The 23,676-nt window shown below is 37.5% G+C and overlaps 1 protein-coding gene across 8 annotated transcripts in view; it reads left to right on the top strand.

Annotated features, from left to right (window-relative positions):
- The window catches only part of LOC131157165 (uncharacterized), an 87,478-nt gene that overhangs the window by 7,381 nt on the left and 56,421 nt on the right, over positions 1 to 23,676 (top strand). For 6 of the 8 annotated variants that reach the window (XR_009137237.1, XM_058111104.1, XM_058111106.1 and 3 more), the window contains exons 3-10: positions 276 to 417; positions 1,245 to 1,474; positions 4,287 to 4,324; positions 4,424 to 4,503; positions 7,915 to 7,982; positions 10,697 to 11,012; positions 11,336 to 11,448; positions 11,526 to 11,591. Coding sequence is in view for 7 of the 8 variants with exons in the window: in XM_058111104.1 (XP_057967087.1) it covers positions 276 to 417; positions 1,245 to 1,474; positions 4,287 to 4,324; positions 4,424 to 4,503; positions 7,915 to 7,982; positions 10,697 to 11,012; positions 11,336 to 11,448; positions 11,526 to 11,591 (1,053 nt within the window). In the remaining variant the exon portion in view is untranslated. The remainder of the gene's footprint in view (positions 1 to 275; positions 418 to 1,244; positions 1,475 to 4,286; positions 4,325 to 4,423; positions 4,504 to 7,914; positions 7,983 to 10,696; positions 11,013 to 11,335; positions 11,449 to 11,525; positions 11,592 to 23,676) is intronic. The other 2 variants (XM_058111109.1, XM_058111110.1) reach the window with 1 other exon arrangement.

Below are 23,676 nucleotides of genomic sequence, written 5' to 3'. Positions count from 1 at the left end.
TCACTTGTGCCTTTTAAGATAAGTAAACTAAAAAGTTATTGAAAAATGTAGAAGCGTGTTTCAAAAACTTCTAGTATGCAACAATACATTTTCTAATAATTTTTTTATAGTATGCCTAAATTGTTTTGAACCTAATTATTTTTACAAAGACAATTGCATTTAGGATATTCTGCCTCTGAGGGGTAACAAATATGGCAAATGCCCTAGATGGGAAAATTATAGGAAGCTTGCTTGAGTTTGCTGTTAGCTCAAGCTTTGCTGCTGGTCTGTGGCAGGGATGCTGTTATTATCAAGGTTTGAGCTATCGTAGGAAAATGAATGGAGCAAAAGATATGCAAAATGTTATGGACCGAAACAAAAAGCCAAGGATGATTACTGAATGGAAACCAAAGTGCACTCAATCCAATTCCAACGAAGGTTTGTTTTCTTGGCTGGAAATGCACTGCATTATTGTTTGTTATCTTAAATTCTGCGATTTTCTTTTTCTTGTTTTTGGTCATCTTATGCCTTCTATTTTTTTATTTTTTTTTCTTTTCCCTTTGTCGTCTTAGCGAAAGTAAGGGCACTCAATACATTTTGCCTGCACTGTAATATGATCCTAACTAGGTGTTGCCTGCTAGCATGGGTTGATGGACTGGTTTGTTTCTTCATCTGAAACTGTATTGGTTTCCTTTTTTTTTTTTTTTCAATCTATCAATTTGTCTCATCTAACAAAAGGTCTGAAGAGAAGAATTTTTTTTAATGGTTAGTTTAAAAAGGCCATTACCCAATTCTTCTCCTGCCAACTGCCCTAAGGGGTTGTTTGAATATGGATGATGGTTCTGACCTCTAACATCTTTCTTTTGGAGCACAAACCAAAGGCATTGCAGGTTGGTTTATCTATCATCTAACTGGGGCAATTACACACCCTTGTGAGGTCATTCGAATTTACCCATGGAAGGTTCTTTGGCTTTGATAGCAGAAATTTTCTTGCCAGTGTCTGGATTTAGTTCAAGAATTCTACAACCAAGCTTCCCTTTTCAAGTTACCTCTTTTAAGACTCTTATGTATTTTGGATAGGATTTTAGTTAATCTCATAAATTCATAATTAGCCAATTTAATATTTTGGATAGGCTTTTGGTTAAATTTTTTATGATTTGATCTGAAAATTCTTATACTAATTGATTCTAGGCTTGATAATTAGATGCTTTTTTTTGTTGATTTCTATTCTGTTTTGTCCATGGATTATATAATTAAATTTGCAGAATTCTTGTTGGAGGATGTTGAAAAGTTGGAAGTTGAAAGTCAACCTCCAGAAGTGTCATATTGCATTTCGAAGGGTGTTTCAAACATTCAAGATGTCAGCAAGGAAGGTGAAGGGCTGAATCAAGTTGATGCATGTTCTAGCTCTCACGCCTTGCATGCTATAGATGGGGATAAAACTTTGGAAGGAAGATCGATTCCTCCTGATGCTAAGCATTCAATATCAATTCAGGTAAGAATTTTTTTGGGTAAATCCTCAAATGAATGGCTTATGAATATTTTGTTTATCCAGATTCCAGATCCATTTTCACAGTGGATTTTTCATATTTCCACTAGTCACATTCTATGTGTATTTTGCATTTTCTCCAGCTCACATTTTCCATGCTATTGTTCTTCTCCATGCCAAGGCATTTTATTTTTTTACATTGAGCTATTAGATTCATAATTTTTCCCCCCTGAGAAGGGGTGAAACTGAGGATTTGAACCCCAGTGGTAGTGATCCATATTGGATTTCAATTTTTCGCCTCCCACATCATTCTTTACTAAAGCAGTGCCGCATGGGACTCACTGTTACAAACTAAACTGAAAAAGAAAATAATTGCTGTCCATTAATGGGATTACTGCTGCATATTTTTTTCACTAGAAAAATTTCTATTTTTTTTATTTGTAATAAATATGACAGGAGTAAATTATGTTTAATACCCTTGTGCATCCCTTTTTCTTCTCTCTCTCTCTCTTGTGTGTGTGTGTGTGTGGGGTTTTGAGTGGAGGAAGGAGACCTTAAAGATATACAAAAAAGAAAAAATCATAATTCCAAACATTGTGTATGGTCTTCTGCAATCTCATCAACCTGGAAGCCTGCCCTACAGCGTGCTTATATGTAAATATAATAGTAACTTGTATCATGTTTGAGATTACCTTGGTCTAAGTTTTCAATTTTGGAGAACCTTATCTGGTAAATCTTGTGCTATTTAATAACTTTTATTTATTTATTTATTATAAATATGTGGTTGTCTGAGACCCTTTGAACGCTTTACTAATTCACCGGTTTAATGGGCTCGGCCTTTACCTGTATCCACTTAAATACTAGAGTTTATTCTTCATTGGAAAGCCATTGCTCCCAAGACTTGAACCCTGACATCTAGCCAGGAAATCCTTGAGTTTACCAATTGAGCAAACCTTGGGGGGCATTTAACCGTGACAAGTCTTGTGAGAGAAAAACTAAAGGAGTAGTGTTAATGATTCATTATAAATCTGTGGCAAGTAGTTTTAGCTTTATTTTAAACATTAATTGAATTGATATATCATTCATTGCCTTGCCCTACTTTCCTGTGCTCATCTGTCCTTTTCAGAAACGTACATGTGGATGTGACAGTGAATTTGGAGTATTGACAATTTTTGGATTTGGGAGAGGAAAGAAGGGAAGGATTTTTGGAGCTGTGCTTCTTTGGGCATTCTTTGGGTGTTGTCCATATATAGAAATGAGAGGATCTTGCAGGATAAGTTCACTGTTCATCTTTTGCTTTAGTATAGAGTTGTGTGCTTAGCCTCACCATCTGTTTCTTTTGGTGTTTTTGGGGGGTCATTCCTTGGTGATTTCTAGTGGGATTGGACAGCTGCTTTGATGCTATTTTAATTTTAATTTTCTTGCTGTATGTTTCAATGGGATGCCTTCTCCTTCTTGTTGTGCTTTTTCTTCTCTCTTCTTCTATAAATCCTTTTCTATCCAAAAACAATTTCAAGGAGGGTACTTTACGCCACATTGGAGGTGGCATAAAGAAAGGATATCTAGAGTCTCTTTGGCCTTGTTACTCATTGTTTTGTTAAGGCATCTTGCATGTAGATGATTATGTTTACATGACATTTTAGCTTACAACGAAACAAGTGATCATTTGATTTTTAATTGCTAAATAGCTATGCAGTCTTCTAGCAAGTTGGCTATTTGTTAGATTCCCATATGCTTAAAAGTTTAAGCTGTTCGGTTGTGGGCCAACAACGTATATGAAGCTTTTAATGCTCCCCCACGGGTGCAACCTGATTTCGCGTGGAGAGATAGACAAAGGATAAATAACACCCATTACAAAGAAAAAAACCGTCCCTGGGCCATAAGGCTCCCCACTTTGTGAGAGTAGGGAAAGGGTTGTCACATTGCAAGCAACCTTACCCCTGCTTTTATGTAGAAAGACTGCTTCCTTGGACTTGAGCCCATGACCAATCGGTCAAAAAGGAGCAACCGTACTGTTGATCCAAGGATCGCACTCAAATAACCCACACTCAAATTAACCACCACACAGCTACACGGACAACAAGACTAGAACCCAGGATCTCCTGGGAAGCATAGCTCTAATACCATGTTAGATTACCACTTTCCCTTAAAGTTTAAATTGTTAAATTGTGGGCCAACAATGTATATCAAGTTGTAACACTATTTTTCAGAGGATGGGTGAGCTTAATAAATGTGGGTTAATTTATGAAGGTGAAGTTTTAGGTGCTGGTAAGAGTAAGCAAGGGAAGCTTTTAAGTCACTGTACTTGGTTTGCTTTCCTTTGGGTTCTGTAAGGAGAGGGATCATAGAATCTTTAATGATCAGTTATGTTTTGTTGCTTTTGGATTTTGTGTTTTTCCTCGTCTCTCTTTGGGCTTTAGCATCTAGTGCTTTTAAGGATATTTCTTTGAATGATCTGCAAAGAAATTGGAGGGCTACTTCTGTACTTTTTCTGTCTTTGCTGGAGGTCTTATACTTGTCCATTTCTATATTCTCTTGTTCTTCTTAATAAATTTCTTTTTTGAAAACATTCATACGCACACAAACCCTTAGATGCATATATCATTCTCCTCCTTCAAGCACCACTTTTTCACATTCTACTGGTTAGGTAAGACTCGTCTTTGCTATTTGCCAGTACCATTACATTTCTTAATTCCAGTAACCTTACTGTTTGCTTTGATTTCTCATCTTTTTCTTGAAATCTTTTAAACAGCTAACTTCTTTAAATATTTTCTTTCTTTTTATTGTATGTGTGTTTTTCAATGGCTTTTTTTGCCAGGTAGGTGCTCCCTTAATTCGTTTCATCAAAGGAAAAGGGTATGAAACTCAGCATATAATCCTTGTTTTCATTATTTTTCCATTTTTGTCTCGATATCGTATTTTTTTAAAAAAATTCTATCCCCTTGTGAACCACAGGGGATCTACACAAAAGAAAATTGAAGAGGACATGGGAGTTATAATCACATTTCCATCATCGAAGAAGGAGGATTCTATTAGTAAGCTATTGGTTCTTGATCAGTAATCTTTACATTTTTTATATCATATTTTACACATTAACTTTGTCTATCCTTCACAGTTGTACTTAAAGAAAATATGATTTTCTTCTACTACTATTTAATTAGAGAAATACATGTCTAGAAAATGATTGTAGTCAAATGAGGATGTTGAGATGGATGGGCCGGATGACTGGAGAAAGTGGGAGAGGGATTAGGCTAGGTGAAGGGAAATGTCCCTAATTGAAAGTTCTTAAGGTTTGAGGTATTCAAGTAATGCATATTAACCTTTCGTGATTATGCAGTGCGTCTTTATGCTTGGCGTTCAGAAGATCTTTGGGGGCCAGTTGGTTCATGGAATCCTCCCAGGACTGATGTTGGAGACGCCACATGCCCGCTTTTCTGCCCCTTCTCTTCTATCCTCTCTCTGGGGGTCCATCTACCTCACGGTGCTCACACACAGACACATGCGATGCAGCACATACACATGTGCTGAGGCCTTATCTTTTTATACTCTTGTTAGGCAGGTTCATAATATTTGCTTTTGTTAATAGTATTTACCTTTATTTGGTTTGTGTAGGCCATCCTCTCTTAGAGTTACTAACTCTTAGGTTAACTTCCTTCCATCCTTATTTCCTAAATTTGAGATGCAACACCATATCTTTCTCACTTGTTACTTTCACCATTATTTGGTGCATTTTCCTCTCTCCCTCTCTCTCAGCATGACTTTTCATGTTTTATTCAGCTTGAAAATTAAAGCCAGTTTACAAGCTTTACAGGTTTTAAATGATCTATTTCTTAAATCATAATTTACTGTTGTTTGAAGACTATTGTTGGTAAACAAGATGTGTGCAAACTAGTGATTGCTCATCAAATTTCAGAATTCACCATCACTTTTGAAGAAGTGGAATGAGGTTTCATTTCTGAAAGGCTTCTTAGATGCTCAAAGTACAGCTATTTTCAATCTCATGCACAATTTTTTTTTATTTTTATTTTTGAGTATTGGCTTTCCTTGGGAATGATTATGGTTTGTATCAGCATGCTTTTGTGGAATTTATCAGTTGCATCAATACAACCTTTGTTGCCCTAGTTCCGAAGAAAGTTGCGGCTGTTAACATTGAGGATTTTTGCCCTATTAGCTTGGTGGGAACCATGTGTAAAATCCTCACCAAAGTCCTAGCTGAGAGGATAAAAAAACAAAACCAGTACTGGAAGCTTTTGTGGCTAGAAGACAGATTATGGATGCTGCACGTATTGCTAATGAGGTGGTGGATGCCTATCTAAAGGAGGGAAAAGGGGCGTAGTGTGCAAGCTTGATATGGAGAAAGCTTTCGGTCATGTCAACTAAAATTTCCTTCTTTATTTACTTACGAAAATGGGATTTGAGGAATTTTGGTGCGGTTGGATTGCACAATGCATCAAAACTCCAAGCTTCTCAGTGCTCATAAATGGCTGCCCATCTGATTTCTTTTGCTCATCTAGTGGCTTAAGACAAGGGGATCCTCTTGGTGATGGAGGTGTTAAGCTTCATGTTGGAAGGAGGGTTTTTTTAAAGGTCTCAAGGTGGGCGAAAATGGAAAGCTTTCAAAAGTTTCAGATCTTTTTTTCGCACATGATATAATCATTTTTTTTTGCGAATACGATCCCCTTCATATCCTTATCCTCCGATGCATTTTGGTGCTGTCTCAGACTTGAAAGTGAACCCTGGAAAAAGTGATCTCATTCTGATTGGAGAGAAGACAGGGGGATCTTCCTTCTTGGTCTTCTGGGTTTTGAGATGGGATGCTTCTCCATTAGTTACCTCGATCTTCCTCTTGGAGCCAAATTCAAAGATAAAGGAATTTGGGATACATTATCAAGAAGTTCGAAGAAGATTGGCGGGCTGGAAATGTAATTTCTTGTCAAAAGGTGGCAAACTTGCCTTTATTAGGAGCACTTTGATAAATCTTCTCATCTAATCATGTCCCTCCTTCCCTTATTGGCTTCGGTTGCTAGGAGACTAGAGGGATTTTAGAGCAGATTTCTTTGGGGAAGCTTGCGGGAGGAGTTTAAATATCGCCTTGTTAAATGGGGAGGATGAAACAACCTATTTGTTTGGGAGGTTTGGGGTTGGAATCCCTCTACACTTTCAAAAATCGCTCCTCGTGAAATGGTTGTGGAGGTTCCTGAAGGAGGAAGACCACTTCTGGTGGGAAATATAGCTTCTAAATATGGGCTCGAGCATAACAAAGAGATGACACATACTAGTAGAGGACCCTACAAAGTGGGTAAAGGATAGGATGATTTTTGTCTCCTCCAAGAGACTTCAAGTGGGGAATGGTGCCAATGTTACTTTTGGCATGATGTTTGGCGTGACTGCAGAAATGTTAGAGCTACCTTTCCTTCCATATACAGTTTGGCTTGTGACAAGGATATCCTCATCAATTATCATCTCCAAATCTTAGATAAGTGAATTTTTTGGAATATTCCTTTTACTTGGAATGTGGCAGATTGGGAACTACAAGCACTCTCTGACTTCTAAAGCAATCTCTAAAATTTCTAGTACCAAAACATCCCCTAACGAACCAAAAATGGGCTTTGGAGAGAAATGGTGTCTTCACTGTTAGATGGCTTAGATCTTTTTACAAGAACATCTCTCTGATGGGAACAAATTGCAACAATCCCCCTTGGATTTGTATTTGGAAGAAAACAGCCCTTCAAAGGGCGCCTTTTTTGTTTGGTAGTCAACACATGGAAAAATTCTAACCTTGAACAATCTGCAGAAGAGGGGCTAACCTTAATTAATAGGTTTTTCTTTGTATGGCTGATGTAGAATCAGTCGACCACAACCTTCTATGGACAAGAAATCTATGGAACATGGCTCTGTCCTTGGTGGGACATCAGTCGGTTGCTGCAAATTCTGTGGGAGGGGAGCTTTGGGCTTGGAAAGGCATTGGAGCCACCAAGGATAAGAGAAATGCTTTGAATCTCATTCCTCTCACCGTGGTTTGGTGTGCCTGGAAAGAAAGAAATAAGAGAGCCTTCAGATAGTCAATTACTCTGTTTCAGATTCGCAAAGAGCAGTGGATTGCGCTAATGTTTCCAGCTGGCATAGTGCGCAAATTTTGAATGGTCATAATGTAATTCTTGAATTGTGTGACACCCTACAGAGTGGTTGACTTTTTGTACCTTGTGTTGGCATCCGCATGCCTAGCTATAAAAAGTTTCTTTTTATCAATCAAAAATTAAAATAATTATGGTTTATATTATGTCTTTCATTCATTTTCAAGATTGCATCAGTATGAAAGTTTTGTATCTTATATTGAAATTTGTGTTTGACTGAGAGCATCAGTTAATCGTTTTAGGCTTTTAGCTGTGTAATGAATCTTCTGTGTTTGAGATTTTGAGTAATTTTTATATGGTTATATGTCGCAGTAATTGAAGGCAATTCCATTGAAAGTGTGACTCGAGCTTCAGAAGAGATACAATTTATAATTGATGAGGTTGGTTGATTATTAACACAATTTTATAAGATTTTGCATGGTTAATTGTAACGACCTGCCTATTTTACCATAAATAATTTTTTTAAAAATAATAACATTTAATATAATAATCCTGATATCGTGTTAAGCTGATAAAACATGATCAACTTGGACCCATGGGTACCAGGGATATACCTGAAATACAACTCTGATACCTAAGTAGCGGAAAACATAAAATCATACACATATCAAGTTATCCAACCAACACAATACCAGAGTTTTACCAAACTTGTCATATACATATACACATCCCAAAAAGACTAAAAAGTGCCCTAGGGTCATAACCCAAAAATCCATCAGACCCTAGCATGACGACTTACCCTTCTGACAGGGTAGGACTGTCAATCTCTGACGCCGCGGAGCTCTATCTGCTCTTCTATCTGGGTTTCCTGAAATGTTTATATAGCTGGGGTGAGACACCTTTCAGTAAGGGAAATAAACTAACATCACAGTGTGACCTCATGAGTATTTTCGTGTTATACATGTAACAGTACATAAATCATATTTGGTAAGACTATCTGTATCATATCTGGATAAAACATAATTTATCATAACATGGTATAACATACTGAGTTTCTATACATGAAAAACATTTTATATAACTGTACATGAAATAATACCCTGGATGGATAGTTGCCTTGTGTCATGTTTTACCCCCACATGATTAGGTTGTGCGGTCCGAAGGCGGGACCTAGCAATGGCTGGCCGACCACGCTAGATCAACATAAGTCTGTAAGTACGATGGGTCTGCCCCTCCTGGTTCGGACTACCAGACTGACGCCTGCACTACCATAAAACCACATCGATTGCCGTTCTCCCACAGTCCCTTACGACATGTGGTAGCACTAACATATACATGATCGTGAACATATAGCTACGGTACCGTGCTTCGTGAAAGCCTAAACTAAGCCATCCGGGTTCTGATAACATATAGTAAGTTTTATATATAAAGACACATGGCTGCTTCATAATAATATCTGTCACGATAATATTTTCATAAATTTTTGCATAACATATCATATAAATCACGGCCCTTACGCCGGCATATTATAACATGTAAAACCACAACTCTTACGCCAGCATAGTATATCATGTAAAATCACGGCCCTTACGCCGGCATAGTATATCATGTAAAATCACGACTCTTACGCTGACATATTTTAACATACATAGTTTTGAAATCCTTGTACTATTTCAATACCATATTTAAAACATAGCTCTTGTACTGTTTTTAATATTTTCTTGAAAACAGTGATAATATGCTTATACTGAAACCATAATATTCTGATATTACATAAAATCATAGAATTTCATACTTATGCCACTCAAAAGTGAATAATGTTCTAATCATAAAATCTGCACAAAAATCATATCCCCTGCTAAAATGTATTAAAATTGTTTTCTTGTTAACAGCAGTATTTCCAAACCCATTTCTATAACATACATAATTTTTATGGAAATAAAGGCTGAATAGTAATAAATAATTTCATGAAAATACTGACTTAGTTTATCCCCTTACCTGACTTACTGAGAAGCCCACCAATTAATCCAAAATTATACCTGTGGTGTTCCCAGTTCAACACCCTGAAATTTACATTTCCCCCAACAAAACTTTAGTATTATCTTCCCTAACATATTCTCCTCAGTCCAGAAGCACCAAAAACCTAATAAAACTTAAAATAATCAACTTACCCAAATTTCGGGATGGTGCTCAAGTTAGCCTAACCAACGATCTACTCTTGTAGATATGAAGAAAAACTTCCCAGGAGTAGCGTGGCGGTTTCGGATTGTCGAACCAGCGAAGAACGAAGCCGGAATCGAAGAGAGAAGATGAGAGAGACATAGGAGAGAGAGAGAGGGAGGGTTTTCCTGAAAATTTTAACGCTGAAAATTCGAAGTAGGTATATTTATAGAATTTAGACTCGTCGACGAGACATGTCACCTCGTCGACGAGTTTCAAGCCCTGAAAACAGTCTCTCGGTAAGTTCTCGTCGACGAGACGCGCGTCCCCGTCGACGAGCCCAAGAGCCCTGCTCGTCGACGAGCACTTCTACACTCGTCAACGAGACCCTAATAAAACCCCTTTTTAAAAATTCATTTTCTCTCATTTCTTTTATTATTTAATTACTATAATTCTTCGGGTCTCTACATTAATATTGAACAATTATATTAGTCGGAACATCTTTCTTGAACTGCAAGTTAATTTTGTCTTTTGTAGTTCCATTTTTTTATGCTAATGGTCAGTGACATTTGACGTGCATGGGGAAAGGTGAAGAACTACCGAAGAGCAATGTGGTAGTAGTGCTAATGGGCTTAGGTACTGCCCATAGTAGGATCTCTCTCTCTCCCTTCTTGATTCAGTAGAGAACTATTATTGAAATGAAAGAAGGCTGTGTAAACACCAGTTGTGCATTAAAGAGTAAAGATTACTGTTAAAATGTGTTACTCGTTACTTGTTGCTTTTCAGAAGTTGCTTCTTTTTTCACTTATCTTTGACACTCATGTGGAACTGGGCTTAGTGTCCATAGTCATTTACAATTTGTATTGTCTAAAGATTGTTTATTTACTTTTATGGATGATGGTTGTTAAATTTGCTCTTTTAGCATGGTTTTGTGCTTTCCTTTTAAGCATCTACCGTTAAATGTACAGTTTACATGTTTTTTGGGGTACTGCAGGCAGTGAAAAGCCGAAATCTCGACTATACTCACTTTGTATCTCTTCCATTGGCCATACACTCCGAACTGGTTGATAAGCTTGTCAATTTTCAGAACTCCATATTGGGAAATAGCGATCCTGTTGAAGAGAATCTAGATAGTGATTCAGATGGAGGTAGTCCAGATGATGATGAGAGGGAGAAGCATTTAGATACAGGACTTGATGTTGTAGTTCAACTCAAAGTTGAGGATGGTAACAAAGATGTGAAAATGGACATAACTAATATACCTCTTACAAGTTACCCGCCTGCAACATCGAAGTCTTCTTCCTTAACTGGTATGAAGTTAATGTAATGCAAAGATTCCACACACACTCATATACATATGCTCATGCTGTCGCATATTTACGCTTTTCTTGCTTTTTTTATTTTCTGTGCTCTTAATTGTTTGGATGCAGTTCTTTGCAGGCTTATGCAAGTATATTATTGTTTTTCTCCATGATACATTTATGATACCTGGTTATCACTTATTGCATGTATTATAATGAATATCCTTTTTCTTGTGTTTCTTTTGTTTTCTTATCTTTTTCTTCTCTTTGTTATTCTTTCTCCTCTTCTTAATTTCCCCCAAAATCTCACCAACGTGCCTTAAATCTGACAGACTTGGGAATAGACAAATCCATATTTATTAAACCAAAAACATTTCACTTGACTGTACTCATGCTGAAGTTGTGGAACAAGGAGCGAATTGATGCAGCTAGTGCAGTCTTGCAGGTAAAGTTAGTAAGTCAAATCAGTATTGTCTATCAATAATACTGCTTGCTAAGAAAACCTTTCATACATTCATACAGAGTGTCTCCTCAAAAGTAATAGATGCCTTGGGTAGTCGGCCTGTCTTCGTGAAACTAAAGGGGCTGGTAAGATTCTCTCATGTTATGTTGTTGTCATACAGTCTTTGTTGCTTTACAAGCACGAGATGATTTTCAAAGGTAAAAGCTCAATATACTTTATTTCTTGATATCATGTAATTCAGTTTGATACCGTTATTAATTTCATAAATTTTAAATGTTGGACATGGCATCAATGATCAGCTGACCCTATAAATGTCAACCATATGTTTTATCTCAAAAGAATTTGACAGCACTCCAACTTTCTGACGATACTGCCAAGATTCTGCAGAAGGCTAAACAGGATTCATATAGCTGGCCCCACTCGTTAGGACTAAGGCTTGGTTGTTGGTTATTGTTGTTATGGCTCCCCAAAACAGAGTTCAAAATGCCGTGGTGCAAATCTTTGTCCAAAATTGAACATCTATTATTGTTTTGGTTGGATTATTGAGTAAATCTGACGTTGTCAAGTTGAACTGGTCAATTTGGTGGTATATACATTTCTTTTTCAGTAAAAGAATTTTATTAAAGGGGCATCAAGGGGATGCCAACCCAGAGTACACAGCTGATCCTCCTGCAGGATGTTGCAGAAATTTAAAATTACATTATGTTCGTTCATTACAATCCTACTCTGCCAGCTGGAAACCTCTGTAATCTGCTGCTCTTTGCTAATCTGAAGTGGCATAATTGAATTTTTGAACACTCTTTTGTTCCTTTCTTTCCAAGCACATCAGAAACTTGCAAGAGGGACGAGAGACAAAGCCTTTTTCTTCTTCTTGGTTGCCTGAATCCCTTTTCATGCCCAGAGCTCCCCTCCCACCAAGCTGGCAATGGCCAACCTTTGTCTGATCAAGGTTAGGGCCATATTCCAAAGGTTCCTGGTCTAAGGGCAGTAAAGGAGGATATACTCTATTGATTCTGCATCAGTCATGCATAGGAAACACCTGTTGGTGACTGTCAGCCCCCTTTTCGTAGGTTGTCCAGGGTTAAGATCTTACCATGTGTTGCCTCCGAAGCAAGGAAAGCTACCTTTGTAGGGGCAGCTGTCCTCCAAGTGTGTGTCCAAGGGGGATTGCTGTGGTTTGATTCCATTGGTGAAAGTTTCTTGTAGTGAGGACCCTGCTTTTATCTAAGGTCTACTCAGGTTGATTGGGAATTTTTCTGCGTTGGAAGTTGTAGAGATTGCTGAAAAAATCAATGAGATGGTGGAGTTCCCATTCTGCCATGTTTTTGAAAATAGGAATGTTCCCGAAGATCCCATGATCTGAAACTTGAAGGTGATGACTGAGGAGAGCTTCTTTATCGCAGGCCAAGTTGTAAATGGCATGAACTAAAACACTTAGAGCCTCTTGGTCATGCCACAAATCATGGCCAAAGAAAATGTTGTCCCCGTTCCTCACTTGGAATCTAATAAAAGGGAAGAAATCTACCTAGCCTTTACCTGCTTGAGTAGTCCATTCATTATGCTCTAACCCATGTTTGGAAGCAATGATTCCCTGCCAAAGGTGGTCTTTCTCTTTCATGAATCTCCACAACCATTTCCCCAGAAGTGCTATATGGAAAGCGAGAAGGGACTTCAACCCCAAGCCTCCTGAGCTAGGTTATTTGACCATGCCCAATTTGACAAGGTGGAATTTGAATTCTGCCCACATGCTCGCCTATAAAAACCTCCTCATAATTCCTTCAAGTCTCTTGGCAACTAAAGCCGGCAAAGGAAAGAGAGATGAAATATACGGGAAGGTTTCTCAAGGTACTTCTAGTAAGTGCAAGTCTGCCACCTTTAGACTAGAAATTCCTTTTCCATCCAACCAATATTTTTTCGAAGATTTCAATAATGGGGTCCTACACTCCACAATCTTTGAATTTGGCTCCAAGAGGGAGACCAAGATAATTGATAGGGAAAGCTCCCATCTTGCATCCTAGAAGGCCAACAAGGAAAGGCCCTCTTGTGCTGACTTCTCCCAATATTTACTTTCAAGCTCGAGATGGCCTCAAACCCATGCCAATATGCTTCAAAGATTGAGAATTCAGAGAGGTTCACCTTCAAATGATGGTATCATTTGTGAACAAAAATGTGACTCTTCCATGGACCTCCCATTCTTGCCCACTCTAAGACCATTAAGGAGCCCTTCTTTGGTGGCTTTTTTCAGCATTAGGCTCAACACCTCCATCACCACAATGAACAAGAAGGGAGAAAGGGGATCCCCTTGCCTCAAACCTCTAGAGGAGAGAAAAAATTCAAATGGGCAGCCATTTATGAGCACTGAGAAGCTTGGAGTATTGATGCATTGAGTGATCCAATTGCACCAATGCTTTCCCATTCCCATTTTCCATAGAAGGTATAGAGAAACTCCAGTTGATGTGGTCAAAGGTTTTCTCCATGTCGAGCTTGCACACTGTACTGCTTTTTCCTTCCTTTTGATAAGAACCCACAACTTCAATAGCAATGAGGGCAGCGTAATGATCTATCTTTCCGCCACAAAGACATGCTGGAACTACCCAATGACTTCAATAATGGTTCTTTTAATCCTCGCAGCAAGAAATTCTGTAATGATCTTATAATTATTCTCACCAAGCTGATTGGAAAATCCTTGATATTGACAGCCTTGATCTTCTTTGGAATCAAGGTTAATAGGTGGCATTGATGCTGCTCACAAATCTATCTGAACTAAAGAATTCTTCAAAGGTGTTGATAAATTTTTGCTTGAGAACTCCCCAATTTGACTGAAAGAAAGATAAAAGAAACCACCTGGGTTGGGCACTTTGTTCCCATTGCAATCTCTAATGGCTTGAAGGATTTTTTCTTCTTCAAAGGATCTCTCTAGCCACTCCATGGTAGAAGAGCTGAGAGATCTAAAATTGACCATCCACCACAGGTCTAGAGCCTTCGAATTCAAAGTAGAGGACTTTATAGAACTTACAGTTGATCTTTTTGATTTTGTCTTCTTGTGTTAAAGTGTTCTCCCTAGTGTCAATGATGGAAACAGTATTCAATTTGTGATGGCATTAGCAGTCTAGTGGAAGAATCTAGTGTTTTGATCACCCTCCTTGAGCCATAAGGCTTTAGATTTTTGTCTTTAGGAAATCTCTTTGGGGCTAGTAATTTCACTAAGTTCTTTTTTAAGTGACACTCGTTTCGCCCTTCCTTCAGCATTAAGCCCTTGACCTAGCTCTTGTTCATCAAGACCCTTGATACCATTAATAGCATTTTTTTTTGCTTGGATATCTCCAAGGGTGCCTTTTTTCCACAGCTTTAGATTTTCTTTCAACCCCTTAAGTTTTGGTACCAGCACAAAGCTAGCTTCCCCCTTTATCTAAAGTGTAGACCAATTGAGTTTGACGAGGTCCTCGAAGCCATCTTGCTGTAGCCACAAGCATAGTTGTCAAAGCACAAGGCGGACCAAGGCATAGAGGGCACTTGGAGTCGAGGCGCGAGGCGAAGGTGCATGCCTCACGAAGGTGAGGCAAACAATTATTAAAATTGTGTACAATGGGTATTTTGTGGGTAATTGATATATGAACACATCAATAGTAATATTAGAATTTAAAATGCGAAAATATTCAATACCAAAATTGGAAATTTAATGAAATTGCCAAGCCAAAGGCCGAAAAGCATCAACATAGTTCAACATAAAAAGAAAAGAGTACAATAAAAGATTTCAATGTCTAACATCTAAAAATCCGCCTCAATCATGAGTCATCACTCATCATCAACTAAGTTTGCCAATATATCTTCATTTTCCTTTTCATCATCAGAATTTTCTTCTCCAACATCTTTTTCCTTTTCTGTCTCCTCTGCATTATCCACTTGGATCTCATCCTCATCTACAAGTTCCAGCACTGTAGTTCGGCCCCTAGCACTGCTAGATGATGCTCTTCCTCTAGAAGATGACATATTTGCACTTATTCTTGATCTAGTGTTACGCAAGGGGTTATTTACTCCAGCAGCTCTAACAATAGAACCCCAAGTCAAAAGATCATCTTCAAACACTAGTTCTTCAACCTCATCGGAATTGCCATCCATCCTACCAATCAACCACTCATTACTATCATCATTGTCCTTTGGAAGGATGGGATCAATAGTGTCACACTTGTTGTATTAACGCCTCGAAATTTGACTATATTTCACAAATAACAAATCATTCAAGTGTTGTTGGGCTAGCCTATTTCTCCTTTTGCTAGGAAGCTGCAAGAGGTTTAAAGTAATATAGTAAATAATGATTCTAAAAAGTAGTAGACTGGTAGTTCATGTTCGTTAATCCACGATATCCTAATGACTTACATGTTGGTATATGCTCCAATTTCTTTTGCTGCTGGTAGCACTACATGTGAGGCTAAGGATTTTCATAGCAAACTTTTGCAAGTTTGGAGCCGATGATCCAAATGATATCCACCATTGCACTATCATAAAATAATTTTAGATAGAACGAGGTAGTAAAAATTCCACTTTAGCCGGTGCTCTGCCAAATCAATTCCAAAGAGGCCACTAGCACTGGTGTAATTTTCCAACTCATGTAAATCTTTATCTTGCACTTCAAGGGTTGGTACCAACCTTGCAATACCCTTGTACAAACCTACCATGATTTCTTCGTCTTGCAAAATGTGGGGGTGTGAATAGAAATATTTTGGGTTCAAGTAGTGTGCAGCTGCATGCAAAGGTTGATGGAGTTGGCATCCCCACCTCATATCAATAATTTGAAATGCCTCCTTGAATTTATCCTCTCTCTCACTGAAAGCCTTAGCTATAATTTCCCTAGCCCTATCCATTGCTTCATAAATATATCTCATTGCAGGTTTCTTTTCCCATCAACCAAATGGAGTACACGGACAAGTGGGCTTGTCAATTTAAGAGCATAGACAATGGTACTCTAAAAGGTAGGCATCAAAACAATACTAGCTGCTCTTTTGCCATCTGCATCCTTTGCCCATTTAGTAGTATTCCAATCTTCAGAAGTAAACATCTTCCTCAAGTTGTTCTTTTGAAGGTGGATCGAACGAAGAGTGATGAAGGCAATTACAAATTTTGTAATTGCAGGCCTTAGTAATTCCTTTCCTCTAGTGAAGTGTCTTATCAAGTTCAGCACACCAACACGGTTATAAATATAACCATTTAAAAATATTGCCCTATTCAAAGTTGTATGAATTGAAGGCATTTACCAATATCCTCCAATATTAAATCGAGGCAATTTGCAGCACACGGTGTCCAATATAAATGTGACCTCTTTGCTTCCAACAGTATCCCTGTTCAAAAATCAATGAGTGAAGCCATTAAAATATTAAAATAAACAATATATACACTATAGAATGTAGTTCTAGAAATAAGTTCTTATCTGCTTCAACATAGTTTGAAGCATTATCAATTACTACTTGAATCACATTTGATTCTTCAATCTCCTGCACCATCTCATCAAGTAATTTGTACATTCTATTTGTGTTCTTGACGATATTAGAAGCATCAATAGACTTGATGAACACTGATCCCCTTGGAGAGTTCACTAAGAAGTTTATTATGTCCTTATTAGCAACCTAATCTCTCCAACCATTAGACATAATCGAGCATCCATATTTTGCCCATTCCTCCTTATGGACCTTCATCAACTCTTTCGTTCGACTAACTTCTTGCTTTAGGAAAGGAACTCTCACTTCATGATAGATAAGTGGCTTTATTCTAGGACCATATTGCCCAATCAATTCAAGTGCCACTGCAAAGCTGTCCAAACGTACAACATTAAATTGTATTCCAGCATCATGCATCCACCTAGCAAAATCTGCCATTTCCTTTTGTCTTAATTCTTTCTTGTATGCCTCATTCATTGACTTTTGCTTCATCTTCCCTTCTTTCCTAGCTTGAACCACTTTCTTTGGATCAGAAGTAAAAAACAAGTCTATAGGCCCCTTCTATTTTGTTCTCTTCATGGTGGATTGGTATGAACTTCAACTTTGACTTCCAGTACTATTTACTCTATTGCCACGAGAGTCAATTTCCTGAACTTCATCCTCTTCATCTTCACCATAACGATCTATGTCATCTAAGTCAAGCAATAACTCATTTTCCTCCTTCCCTATATCTTTCTTCAACATATACTCCCTAATCTCCTCACGTACATGAGCAGGGCGCTTAGAGCATTCTTTTACATTTCGAAATCCTCCAAGGCTCCAACAATATGTTGTTTTGCCCGAAATATTCCTCCAATTGTGACTTTGCCTCAAAAATTGCAAGCCAAATTATTTCTATTTTTTTGATCATCCAAATGTGCATACTTCCATGTAGGATCTTTCTTTCCAGAGCCAGAGTTTCCACTTCCAGAATCCATTTAATATTTAAGACCTGTTATCCTAAATGCAAAAGCAATGTATAATATATTTCAGAAAAAATGTATAATTTGTATACTGCGTGTCCAAACAAACTACAAAACAGCAGCTAAATTCAGTAAGCAGCAGGCAGAAGGCAGCAGCAGCAGCAGAAAACGACTTACTAATTTGAACTTCGAAGCAGCCTGATGATTCACGAACGCTCAAACCTTGAAGACGAAGGCTCCTGCTGGTTCGAAGGCTCAAAGATGAACTGATGAAGGGCTCGTTCTGGCTACATTTTCTTTATTAATAGTTTCAAAAATTTCAAGGCACGACTCACTGCGCCTGCAGCATCAGTGCGTCTGCCTGCACCTCTCAAAGGTTACCTTGCTTCAATAAGAATGAAGTGCTAGCCTTGTCGCACCATCGCGCCTAGGCGCGACTCAGGCACGCTTTTGACTACTATGGCCACAAGTTCTTGAAGAAAAAAGGGGTTGGCCCCCATTTAACCCGTGGAAAAGTGGTCTAAGATGGGCCTAGTAAGGGTCGTAAGGGTACATCACCATGTTGAAATCTCCTCCAATCATCAAAGGCGTGTCCCATTGGCTTCTACTCTCCAAAAGCTCAGTCTAGAAAAGAAGTATGGAGGGTCCTTCACTTGGGCCATAGACCCCAGTAAGAACCCACAAAAAGTTGTCCAAATTTTTTAACAAACACAAGACCAAGTAAGAGTTAATGGAATGATCCTGCAATTCCACAACATTAAGATTCCACAAAATAAGAATACCCTCTGCACTACCCTCAGCACGAAGGGAGATCCAACGACAAGCCTCCCGACCCCAAGAATCTCTTACCAAGAGCTGATCCACTGTCTTCCTTTCCTGTAGGCAGACAATACCACCTCTCCACTCCTTAAGAAAGGACTTGATTAGACTTTTTTGAGATTTGTCATAAGCCCCCTTGCATTCCAAGATAAGAGTTTTCTTAGCATGGTTTAACAATGTAACCCCGGCTGTTTCTTGCTTACACCATATCTGGGCATCATCCCATTTTATCGTAATTTACTGAACATTACAAGCGTTTTAACTACCTATTGGTGTCCAATTTATTGTTGCTGCACAAAGATTTTTTAGAGTTTGTTTGTGCCTCCTCTCTTCATATTTTTTTTCCTCAATTTCTCCAATCTTATAACCCTATCTCCAAAACTATCAAAGCTAACCAACTTCAACTTTCATAAAACCCAATCAGAAACCTGCTCCTTAAAGTGGGTGCTATCTGGGTCCAAACCATTCAGTGTTTCTAAGTTGTGGTTATTCTCCATATTCACTGGGTTGAGATTGGTTTCCAGAGCTTCATTGTGGTTTTGGGAGTTGGAACCAGAGTTAGATTGTTGACAGAAACCTGTTGTATGGGGGTTCTGATTCTAGGTTGTTCTCTACCTCACGAGTTGTTATCTGGGAGGGTCAGTCCAGCCCAGGGGTAGTCTTCCTGAAACAGACCACCTTCTCTGCTGTCTTGGCCATCTTCATGGAGTTTGAAGGACTTGAAGGAGTTGAGATGGGCCCTTGTAAAAGTCTTTGGGGTTGGGAGGCTGAAGGGAAAAGCCTCTGAGTTCGAATTGCCAAGGCCCACCTCAAGGTTCACCCCAATATTGGAGGAGAAGTGTTTGCGCTTGACAGGCGGGATAATGGTCTTGTGAACACAGTGGCCTTGGACTTCTATTTAGAGAGTGGAAGAATATGGCGGCCTAGATTAGCTGCCATGGCAAAGATTCTCGGCCACCCCTTTTGAGTCTTGACACTTTGAAAGACTGGGTTTCTCCATCCTCTGCAATTAGTTTCTATAAGAGTAAGAAACCTGCCATGCTTGTTTGAGTCTGAGTGCAGCAACAGGGTCTTGTCCTTACACCTAATTTTGCGAAACCATGAAGAGGTCATGGGGTTGTCTCTTCTCATTGTCCAAACTTATGTTGTCAATCTCCTAGGCATAAAACCAAATTAATTTTCTTAGACCCTCATTTCTATTCTCATTATTTGTTTAACTATTCTTTTGTTCTTTCCGACAATTTTATCATATGACTCATAAGTTTAATTTTGTGGTAGTTGTTGCAATTTTGAATATCGCATTTGTTTTTGTATATAGGTAATAATGTGCTTTTCCTCCATTTTTATGACATTTTCTTGGTCTTTGTAATAATGTTAAATAGATGAGTTAACTGTATGCTTCCTTTATCCCCTAGACATTTCCAAACTTAAATTGGAATGTTTTCTATTCTTATAGATTTCCTGTGTTTCATCTTTTTAAAGCTATTTTAACCTTAGTGACTAATTTTGCAAACAAGATCTTCGATTTTTAACCTTTTCCTCATTTGTCACTTCTAGGTTTAAGCTTTGGATTTGGTTTTCATTAAACTATTCATTAAAGTATCCTCACCACCTCTCTTTTATGTCTTCTTGTTTTATCTAAACATTATCATTCTCGTCCTTTATACATTTTACATTACCTAAATCTTTGCACTTTCTTTCTCTAGCTTTAGCAAGTTCATATATGTCTCTTTCCCCTTCCTTTGTATCTAGTCTAGCTTACCATTATCATAAGCTCTATGTTTAGCATCACTAATGGCTGTTGTTGCCTCTTTTCCAGTATCTTTATATTTTTCAAAATTTCCTATATTTCTGCAAATTTTCCAGGTTTTATACTAGATTCTTTTTGTCTTTATTGCTTTTTGGACATCTTTATTCCACCACCAGCTTTCTTTGCTGTTTGAGTCTCTTTCTTTGGATTCATCTAAAATCTCTCTTTGCTATCTTTTTAATAGAGTTAGCCATAATATTCTATAGAGTGTTCGCGTCTACTTTATCCCTTATTGTCCAATTACCCACTTTGATTATTTTAACTTTAAGTTTTACTATATTTTCTCCCTTTAGACTCCACCACCTAATTCTCTTGCATTGATATGTGTTGCTCTTTTTCTTCCATTTCCTTGTACAAGTATCTAATACTAACACCATATGTTGTGAAGTCAAGTTTTCCCCTAGAATAACTTTACAATCTTTATATGATAAACGATCTCCACTCCTAGTTAAGAAAAAATCTATTTGGCTTTTATTTTGTCCACTCTTAAAGGTTATTAAGTGTTATTTTTTCTTAAAGTAGGTATTCATTATAACAAGATCGTATGACATGGAAAAATCTAAAATCATCTCACCAGGCTCATTCTTATCTCCATATCCATAGCCCCCATGTGTCCTCTCTTAACCTTTATTTTCCTTTCCAATGTGTCCATTTAAATGAGTTTCTATGATTGTTTTTTTTGACCCTAGTATCCCTTGTGTAATAATATCCATATCTTCCTAAAATTGTCTTAAGATTTTTTTGTTAAGCCAAGTTGGGGAACATACACACTTATAACATTTATTATCTCTTGGCCTAAAGCTATTTTTATTTTTATGATCCTATCTTCTATTCATTAACATCTATTACACTATCTTTTAGGTGTTTGTCTTCAATGATTCTCATCCGATTTTTATTTTTTACTTTTCCAGTGTACCAAAGTTTAAATCTTGATTTTCAAATTCTCTAGTTCGCTCCCCCATCCACTTAGTCGCTTGGAGCCAGATTATGTTAATTTTTCTCCTAATCATGGCATCAATTAACTCCATGGTTTTTCCCATAAGTGTCCTTATGTTGTTGCTAATCTAACCTTAGTTTCCTGTACTTCCTAACTCTCTCCCTTCTAGTATGGCCTGCCCTAGCCTGCCCTTGTCCATTTTCTGTTATGCTTGGGTGGTAGAAGTGCAATGCGACGAACATAGGGGATGCCTCATTGAACATTTGGTAAGGATTCATATCATAAACATCTAATAAGTTTTATTTTGGTAGTCAGCTACATAATGCAACCCTCCTCCTCTATCCGAGCTTGGGACTGGTTGTGTGTAGGGATAATTAGGGCATTTAGTGCCATAAAGGCAGAGTACAAGTATCTAATCGATTGAGGAAAGATTAAAAAAAAAATTAGTAGATAGATGTTGTAGTCCTTTATTGAAAATTAGACACGAAGCTTATGCATATAATTTGCTTTATAAAAATCTGGGGTGTAAATTGGCTAGTGCATAGGCTGGAAACAAAGGCTGTGCAAGCCCTAACTTGAAAATAGGAATGAAAGGTAGTTTTTCTTGAAAATTAGAGGTTGTTAAAATGTTTAAGTTTGACATGAAATTATAGTATTCTTGGAAAAAGCGTTTGATTTTAAGTTGTATAGAAGTTCAGATGTAAACCATTCAAGTTATCTTTTGGAGTTTAGTAGGTAATTGATGCAAATTATTTTATAGATTCAAAAAGAAACATGGAAACTAGAAACCCAAAACCAAACTCTATGGGGTTGTTTGGTATCATTGTCAAAAATTATGAAAACGAAAACTAGAAATGAAAAATATAAACTAGAACCAGAAACTAAAAACTGAAAACTAGCAACTTGTTTGGTTAGTTTCTAGAACTAAAAAAAATTAAAATTTTAATTAAAAAAATGTTCATTTTTTGTCCTTGAATCAAATAATAATTACAAAAATATGATTATAACAACAAGACGAAGCCTTAAGTCCCACGAGGTGGGTTCAGTTACATGAATCCTTTTCCGCCAATTCACCTGATCTAAAGCATTTTCTTCTATTAGATTAAGGACTATTAAATACTTCCTCACAACCTCATTCCAAGTTATTTTAGGCCTACCCGTATCCCTTTTTATGCTAGAAACCATAACTAACTCACTCCTCCTCATAGGTGCTCTATTAAGTCTGCGTTCTATTGTTCAAATGCCCAAACCATCTAAGTTGCCCCTCCCTTATCTTATTTTCAACTGGTGCTACGCCTAAATTGTTGCCTATATGTTCATTTCTTACTTTATCTTTTAACGTTAGACCACTCATCCACCTTAATATATGCATCTCAGCAACTTTCATTTTGTGTACATGTTGTTTTTTAGTTGCGCAACATTTTGAACCATGTAGCATAGCTGGCCTTATTTCTGTCTTGTAAAAATTTCCTTTTTAATTTTAAAGGTATTCTACAATCACACAGCACACCTGACGCACTCCTCCATTTTACCTAGCTGGTCTTAATTCTATGTACTACGTCTTCAATTTCTCCTTCACCTTACGTAATAGATCCAAGATATCTAAATCTGTCAGTGCTATTAATCTCTTGATTATCCAGTTTAATCTTCTCTCTATTGCTACTCCTTACATTACTGAAATTACATTTCATGTATTCAGTCTTATTCCTACTTATCTTAAACCCTTTAGACTCTAACGTGGCTCTCCAAAGTTCTAGCTTAGATTCCACTTCGATCCTACTATCATCAATTAACACAATATCATTTGCAAACAACATACACCAAGGGATCTCATTTGAGATATTCTTAGTAATTTCATCAATTACTATAGTAAAAAGATAAGGACTCAAAGTAGAACCTTGATGTACACCTATTATGATTGGAAACTCTCTAGAATCTTCTCCTATAGTCCTAACGACATATCCTTAATGACCTCTATATACCTACTGCAATCTCCTTTCATTTCAACATCCACCAAATCACTTCCCTAGCTACTCCATCATGCACTTTTTCTAGGTCAATAAAAACCATATGCAAGTCCTTCTTCTTTTCCCTAAACTTTTTCCATTAAACTTCTTAAAAGATAAATAGCTTCTATTGTTGATCTCCCAGGCATAAAACCAAATTGATTTTTCAAAATCTCCGTTTCTAATCTTATTGTATGTTCAATTACCCTTCTCATAATTTCATCGTTTGACTCATAATCTTAAT

Source organism: Malania oleifera, chromosome 6, assembly GCF_029873635.1.
Source record: "Malania oleifera isolate guangnan ecotype guangnan chromosome 6, ASM2987363v1, whole genome shotgun sequence".
Taxonomy (NCBI): Eukaryota; Viridiplantae; Streptophyta; class Magnoliopsida; order Santalales; family Ximeniaceae; genus Malania; species Malania oleifera.
The sequence above is the reverse complement of the archived record's forward strand: the minus strand, read 5'-3'. Positions and strand labels throughout refer to the sequence as shown.